Source organism: Sphaeroforma arctica (genome assembly GCF_001186125.1).
Source record: "Sphaeroforma arctica JP610 unplaced genomic scaffold supercont1.104, whole genome shotgun sequence".
In the NCBI taxonomy this organism is placed as follows: Eukaryota; class Ichthyosporea; order Ichthyophonida; genus Sphaeroforma; species Sphaeroforma arctica.
Genome location: NW_014040454.1, coordinates 47,342 through 56,184, shown reverse-complemented (window position 1 = coordinate 56,184; position 8,843 = coordinate 47,342). Strand labels below are relative to the sequence as shown.

Below are 8,843 nucleotides of genomic sequence, written 5' to 3'. Positions count from 1 at the left end.
TACACTTCTATTTGGGATACTTTATGATAAATAAAATAAAACTGAGACAACAGGCCTGTACTCAAATCATCTATTTCCAGACGTATGTAGCAATCAACATCTTTTATATCCAATACGCGCATATGGGCGCCCCGTATACTTTCGTAGGGGTTATGAATGGGCGTTATTTAACCCAAACCCCAAATTCGTTCAGACCCAAAAAACTACATTTCGCGTTCCTTGTATCCCATCCTCTATTCTAATTATCCTGATCATTGGCCAGCCTGTACACGTTGAACTGACCTCCCTGTCCTGAAATGGTGCTCACTTCAAACAGGTACACCACACATATCACCACATGCCCCCGATTGTCGGTCACCGCTTGGAGTATAGAGAAGTTCTCCAGCACCTGATTCTTCATATCGATGTCAGAGTATGTCTGCAAATCGTCCAGCACTGCTCGAGCGTAGTCGCACAGACACTCTTGCGAGAACATGTACTGCGCCATACCCCCCTCGTTTATCGGGGGCTCTGGGTGTTGTATGCCTTCGAACACCGTGTTGCCGTTGAGATACAACCTTGTAAACAGGGCCACTTGTAACGACGCAGTGCTCTCGTATTTGCTCTCCATCATGTACCGTTTGGAGTCTACGGTGCTATAGTCCAGGTCCAACCAGCCCTTGACCACATAAAAGGAGTCAGGCGCACCCCGCAGGAATATCTCCTCGAGCCCACTCAGCTTATCGGCAATCTGCGACGAGTAGACGGTCTCCATATCCGCCTCAAAGAACTCGTTACCCGTGTACTGTAGAATGGCGTGTGTATCCGTTATGCTGGCACCTCTGTCACGTGAGAGTTGTACGAACGCGTTGACAAACACGGGTCGGACAACGGGCTGCCCACTGACGCCCATGGCTGCAGGGGTCCCCATTTGGTGTTGCATGCCAAAGGACTCGGCTGTTATAGTCCAGTACACAATGAGGTTTCTGTTAGTAAGGCGAAGATACTCTGCCTATGGCCCTACCATACGAGCGCTCAACATGGACACACAGTCGATTGCAATTGAGAACGTCACGTACATGTGGTTGGGATGTTTTAAAATAGATTCAATCAGGCGGTATGTACATACGCTGACTGGATGGACACACTCATCAACGCTCTCCGTACAACAAGCTGCACAAACCCAACAAACAACCCCTACAATGATTGTATAAAGCCCGGCTGAACTAACACGTTGTGTATCGTATGTGCGACACTGATATCAAACTGGAGGCACACATAAGTGATCCTTCAAGTCATTTGAAAGACAACCGTACACGTGCCGTGACACATAAACTTAGTTTAACACGCGATCGGATACAGTTATATCAGAACAAGAAAATATACGTTGATGGATGTATCGGGGCTGCGTTAAAATAAAGAGACTCAACTAAATCATGCGCGTTTGATGTTCTACATAGAGCAAGAGCAAAGCAAACATATACGCTCGCAGCTGGAGATAATAAGCATAACGCATTCTTGCCATTTAACACACGCTTAAGGGTAAGTGCGAGTATAAACTATACATAGCCATACGCTACCACGTGCACGAAGCACACTGCCCGGAACGAACCTATGAGACCATGCACTAATAAGCACATACATAAAGCGACAAGTGGTGCACAAACCATACACTTCTCACCACAACTACGATTGACCCTACTACTCTCAAACTACACGCACCAATATCAGAAAAAGCCCAAACACGTGTGAAATAAACTCCGCAAACACATACCTGAAGCAGTACTATAACGAGGCCTTGGCTCGTGTACTGCGAACCCGGGGGGACCTCTAGGTCCGTCATCCGGTTGTTGCCACTGAGGCACTCCAGAAGGCACTTGGTGTGGTCCCATAGGCCCACCTTGGTTGACGCCTAGTGAACCCGCTGACCCTAACCTAGCCAGATCCCGTCCACTGCTTTCAGGCAGTCCACCATAACCAGGCCCACCCTGTCCCATAGACCCATTTACATACCCCCCCCTGTCCATACCTGGACCCCCAGGACCGTACGGGCCGTCTCCAGCATACTGCACACTCCCGTAACCACCCCTTCCTGGTCTGTCTGAGTATCCCACCTGTGGTTCGTAGTAGTCCCCACGACCGCCTCCCATATATCCTGCCCTGTCATTGTGCATATTAGGGCCGTACCTGTCATTGGGTGGGCCGCCTGAGGGACCCATATAGCCGTACTGGTCCATGTTACCACGGTTACCGCGACCGACTCCAGGCCCATGCTGATCATTACTGCGAATCTTGTCTGAGTTAACACCACCCCCACCGCCGCCCCCACCACCCCCGCCTTCCCCTTTGACGCCTGTGCGTTGTTTTCTACGAGCCAGGACTTGAATGTGACTCGAAACCTGTTTTCGTGTACGATGCTTACCCGTTCGCTCGAATATAAACTGGGCAATCAGCTCGTTGCGCCCATACATTTTTCCTTCCTTGTTTAAAACAATTTTTTTACGCCCACAAGGTGGATATAGAACCAACGCATCAAAGAATGCAGCTTCTATATCGGGAGTCCACGGACTGTTGTCCTCGTTTTGGTCGCCGGACTGGCTATCATTATCGTTGTGTATATTATCGTCTCCGTCACCAAATCCATTAGCCCCCATATTATCCCCGCCATTCCCATTAGCACCACCCATATTGTCGCCACCTCCGTTCCCACTTGTCATTGCAGTGGACATGGCATGTATAAGAGGTGTTCTGTGCGGTATACCGAACTTGACGATTCGCTAATATAGCCTCTCACAAATCACTAATGGTAAAGAATTCAAATGAAGAACAAGACATAAACGGGCGTTACGACAAAATGAAAAGAGGCAGCCGGCTTGCAAATGCACGAAGTACGAATCCTCTACTGAGAGTAGCACGGGTTGAGGTCTGTAGATGCACGTCGGTTTACTCTCCTGTGGTGAGTTATGAGTTATACAACGCAAATCAGTATCTATGCTTAGTATGCTAGTACTCATCCACGCGTGTCTTTTGTATCTTATGCGGCATTAGCATCTGAAATTCTTTGTTATGTACATACGAGTGCAACGGTTAATCTGTAACCAGGTTGCTAGATCGATTACCCTTATAATAGAACGATGTTTTCGCCGCACATTTTTTATATATAATTTTCCTAACCGGAAGTCCAAATATTTACAGATTTATACAGACATAGCTGAGCCGTTGTAGGGTACATAAATATTTGAATATTATCGGTATGTACGTTCCATACATTCTTTTGTGATCCTTCACCGGTCCCAATTCCCATACAAATTTCGGGAAACTCTATAGTCTGTGTCCCAAAGTGACCCAAACCCCACACTACACGGGCCACAGCCCACATTTTATTGAGCCGTTACAAACAGACCTGACAATCGGGGACCTACTCTACCGAAGGGAGCGAGTAGGCGAACAGACCGACGAGTCGTTACGTAAACTTTTAAGTATTTGCCAATACTGGAAACTTCATATCACAATGGCACCATCTGCCTGAAACAGAAAGACATGTTAGAATTACATTATCAATAAACGTAATATCCAACCGACATTCAAATTTTCCTAATTACTACCCCAATATATATAAATAGAATACTGGACAGTGGGTAATGAGTACTGGCCAATAGTTATTATAAGGACTTTTAATGTCAAATACATATTTTTTTTGTGAAAAAATAGGTTCGCTTTCTCTAAAAAATATCCAGGCGGAATTTTTACCAAATCTTCAAAAAAATTCGAACTGCCAACTCTAGTGCAAAATAAAAAATGTGAAATTGTTTGCAAATAAAATTGTTTGACTTTGCTACTCAACAGTCCATCTATTTATAGAATTGAAGACGAGAATCACCGGTATTTAACGGTAGTCCGAGAACCGAGAGACCAGACTCCAGAGTACGAGAAAAACAAGTTTATTTTAAAATAATAATAAAAACTATGTAGTTATAAAATTATAGCTTACTATTTGAATTTTCATACAAAATGGAAAATTCGGATCTAAACTATGTGTTTTAAATTATAAACAATGATAAATTTGAACCAATTGTAGAAAAAAAAACAATTATTTTGCGACAAGAAAACATATATCCCGTTGAACTTGAAGTATTTTAGACGATAGTGCTGACTGCCTACTCTGGATTCTGTTACGCGATCGTGACACATCGAGCCAACTGAAATGTCCTTTACAAAACTCTCTCAATTTCTATTCGAAATCGTTGATTAGAATTGGGACTCCGGAGTGCGGTCTGCGGAGCGGGGACTGAGTCAGCCACAGTGTGAGCAGTGAGACTGAGTCTCTCAGAGTTGTGGAACTGTGCGCCTGTGCGTCTGTGACTCTGTGACTCTGTGTCTCTGTGTGGACTGTGGACACGACTTCATTGTCATTCTTGCGTTGTGTCAGTGTGATATGGGAGACTATCAACACAAGTCTGTTCTGTTTTTTTGTTGTTTTTTTACAAACAAAAAGCCCTAAGGAGCCCTCGTGTCCAGTGTCCACTGCATCCAGACTCCAGACTCACAGAGTCCAGACAGCCAGACTCCAGTCCCAATTTCACCCCCAGATTGGTCACTGGACTCGTCTGGACTCTGGACTCTGGACAACTAAAATATCGGTCAATATTCAATACAAAGACTACAGTAAGACACGCGCGTCGCGTTTTCAAAGGCTGAAGTTCGAGTCGAAGGCCCAAAGCTGAGCTGCTGTCGGCCGATAGCAGGATGCTAATTTAGCCTGCTGAGACAAACTGATGAGACTGTGACAGGGCGGACACTCCGGACAGACTGGGACTCATCAGTGACTGACTGTGACTTTATATTTATACAAAAAATTGGGGGGGGTTTTTCAAAAACAAATCTCTTCATCCACCTATTCCACTGCAATCTGCATCAGTCAAAAGAAACTCGCCTTTTTATTTATCTATTTTATAGTCTGATAGACTCTGGACTCTCTCAATCCTAAAAATAGCTTTTTTGTTGTTGTTGAAAAAACTAGAAAAAGACTGGGGATATTTTATTTAGGGCAACTATATTATATATAAAATTAAATACAACGATGTATGGGCCTTTCCCGTACTATCTCGAACGCCCATGTCCCAGCAGCCCCAAGAGGCAAGGACCGTCTATAAAATACCGGCAGACCGGCACTCTTGCTAAAAAAAAACATGAACTTTGTATTATTTTTTTTCATAGCTTTTTAAAAACAAATTATATATAGATATATGATCAAACATGTGTAATTGCCTCAGATATTCATATATTTATATTTACAAATTGCTATTTACCCAAATATGTAAGAAAATGTATCATTTTTTTATCTCGTCATTATAAATACTGAATCAATGTATTTCCTCTGAAATATTCTCATAAATACTATAAAAATATTTCAATGAGAAAACTATTCAAATCATTTTCCAACACTTCAAAAATGTGACCTCACTTGATGAATTTTTTTTAAAAACTGTAAAGTACATTTTTACGATATATATATATATATATATATTAGAACAAAGAAATACATGTATGTAATAAATCAGCAATGTGTATAATTTAGAAGGCTTGAGCAATGGTATTTAAACCAAACAAATAATAGCTATAAAAAAAAGCAAAACGTTAACATATTTATGCATAGCCTCCTAAAAACTCGAAATAGATGACGTCACAGAAATTTTATGGTCCAACGTGCATATATTTGGTATGATTTGTAGTCAGTGACCCGAATTTCAAACCAGTCTTTTCGGGGTTTTAAGAGCTGGGATGCCCTCTGTGAAACTAATTAAAATCGTAGCTTTAATTCCAGGCGAATCGGTTGGTTAGTTCTTGAGATATGATTTGTACCGTTAACGGTATATTAAGCTGTGGCCTGTGGGTACATTTGTAAATACTGCTAGCTGTACAATTCCTATCTTCTGAACCAACCAACCAATTTTTCTGAAATAAAAGCTCCGGCTCTAATTAGTCGTGTAGATTGGATTACAAGTCTTAAAAATTTGAATTTAAGAACCAAAATATCGGATCCTGTAGCATCATAATATCGAATTTGAATGGGAAGTTGGTACCCAAAAAAATCTGACCCCAAAAAATGTACTCTAACATGGGATGTCTGGTGTACAATTGAGGCTATGATTTATGCCTTTTGAAAATTGAACTATATTATGCTCTTTTTTTGGTTTTTAACAATAAGAAAACAAATATATATAAATATCATTATGTGTGTGAAGACGTAAAACTTTCGTTTAAATATCACATGGGAAACCGCTTTTCCGAACTTAGTTAGATATTCAATGAGTCCCGTGTAAGTTGTCATCAGTTTATCCTGAACGTGTTCGTGCTCGGGACGTGGAAGTAAGTATATCTTCTAGATTGTCGTTATTAGTGTTGGCATAAACAAAGTCAAACATATTAGATTTGACAAAATCTTGACAATAAAGTATCGTATATTGTGTTCTTTTTTAAAATGTATAAGAATATTGTCTAAACATTTGGTGTACCAGCACCAACCGCGATGCGTTGTATAGCACATTCAGTATACAATGTAAACGGTGTAGAAGTATAGTGTATTAGTGCGTGGACAATACAACGGATACATGCATGCTGAAGTTCCGTAGCGTTTCTGATGCTACACTATATTACGCCTATCTAAAGCTTGCAGCAACAGTCTTTATGTGTAAAGCGCTTTCCAATATACAGGATTGTCGTGTGATCGTAGTAAATCATAGCATATGACTGTGATAGCGTTGTCTATTGATTGTTTTTTTGTCATCGTTTTTGGTCAGAGGCGTTGTCAGGAGTTTTGGGGTGATATGAAGTATGCATTTGAGCGCCGTCGTAGGAGCAAATGTACAAGCAGAAAGCAAATTTATTGTTGCGGCAATGCTGTTAGCACTTTCAGCATATGCAAAAGCCCAAGTGTACTCAACTTAATCAGCGATGGCGGTGGGTGAATGGCTGAATCGACATCCTAGTACTAGATTATTTGGTTCAGCCATTCACCTAATTAACTTTACAAACACATTTTCTAAATCTAGTATTAATAAGGAGCATTTATTGATCATATCGAGTGGCTTTAAGTCGCAAACGTGTGTACTTTGTGACTTTTTCGGCGCATTTAGAATTGGGGGGCATATGATTGGGATGCGCTCTGTTAATCAATATCAATTCAGTTAAGACCTTGGCATGTGTTACCAAAACTCGACAACAAGATGCTAACTCTGACAATTTTTCATGTAATGAAAGTTGAACAGCCTAGTATGTAGACTGTTGACAGCTCCAGATTTAAATATGTGGATCATCACTACTAGGCTGATTTTCTGAACCTTTCGTGCTGGGAATTTGTTGTTGTGATATAGTGAACACTTGTCCCAACCAACAACCCAAAAAAAAGGATTGTCAGCACCTGGGTGGATTTCTCTGACCCGCGCATATTTTAGGAACTCGTTCAGCTTGTACTGTGGAAAAAGTACCCTGGACGGACGGTTTGGACCGGACCATAGGGCTCGACCTACAAGTGCAATTTTAGGACCGGACCAGGGGACCAGACCAAAGTAGATTATTTCAGAACGGACCAAATGACCTGACCAGATATTGAAATAGAGGATATAATAAGGAAGAATGCTTACTCATAGGGTGTCATCATAATTTAGGAACTAAGAGACGAATGATGAATCAGAAGTTGTCATCATAATTTAATAGCCAGAAGACGAAAACCATAGATACGGGTATTTTCACAGTTACCCGTTGTTAGAGAAAATCTCGTTTCATATAGGAACTTGATAATAAATACAGCAGACGCGCCGAACATAACGGCACTTCTGACATGACTGAGTTTACTTATTTTAGACTTAATACTCTTTACTCAGTGTCAATTGGTTTTGACCACATTTGAGTGACCAAACTACTGTATTCATTATACTACGTTTTTTGAAGACTAAGAAAAACAAGTTAGTTAATTTTTTGAATTATTTTTTTAACTTACGATAATGAAGAGACCCAGTGCTACACCGTTGTCTAAGATAGGTAAGCAAGCTTGTGACTGATTGCTGAAACGGTTGCTCACAGCTCTTTGTCGGTTACCATTAATCTGCGTTAAGGAACCTGAGGATGACAAGAAGGCAGCAATTCATCTGGAATCGATCCGGTTGGTTTTGGAGGCCCAATACTCGATTCAAATTTTGGGTAAGCTCAGACAATCTCCAAATTGGATCTCTGATCAAGAAGGACACTTGAATACGATAATTCATGTGCAAGAGGCCAAAGGAAATATTGATCTCATTCGAGAGCAACTCCGCCAACTTCGTGAATTGTCACCGGCGGATATTCACACGTCTACGCCCCATGACACGGCCCAGGCGACAATGAAGTCAGGCCGCACCAACAGTGCAACAACATTGGGCTCCTCAATACCCAATGCAGGTAGGGTCGACACCAATCGACCAGTCACTTAACAGCGGGGCTAACAACATGAAGCAAATTAGCCCAATGAAACGCAGAATTGGTCGGAAGCCTGTATAACCTCAAGTGGCTCCGTACGATAATGTGCATGTTACTCGTAGAGAATGAATGTTGAAAACCGCTCAAAATCGAGCACAAGAAATTCCGACACTGGAGGAGATGCCAATCGACTTTGGGGATTTGGCTCTGTACGATAATGTACACGCTTTTCGTAAAGGACGGATGCTGAACTATGTTCATAATCGAGTACAAGCAATTCCGACACTAGAAGTGACGCCAATCAACTTTGGGGATTTGGTTCCGTACGATAATGTACACGCTTTTCGTAGAGGACAGATGCTGAACTACGTTCATAATCGAGTACAAGCAATTCCGACACCAGAAGCGAC

General features: G+C 41.8%; 1 protein-coding gene across 1 annotated transcript; it reads right to left on the bottom strand.

Moving 5' to 3' along the window:
- Positions 1-3,162, bottom strand: SARC_02340 (hypothetical protein). Its single transcript, XM_014303897.1, has 2 exons — positions 1,754-3,162; positions 1-936 (listed from the first exon to the last, which is right to left on the bottom strand). Exons 1-2 carry the CDS (start codon positions 2,706-2,708, stop codon positions 239-241), a joined length of 1,653 nt encoding a protein of 550 aa, XP_014159372.1. The 5' UTR covers positions 2,709-3,162; the 3' UTR covers positions 1-238.
- Between the last annotated feature and the right edge of the window lie 5,681 nt (positions 3,163-8,843).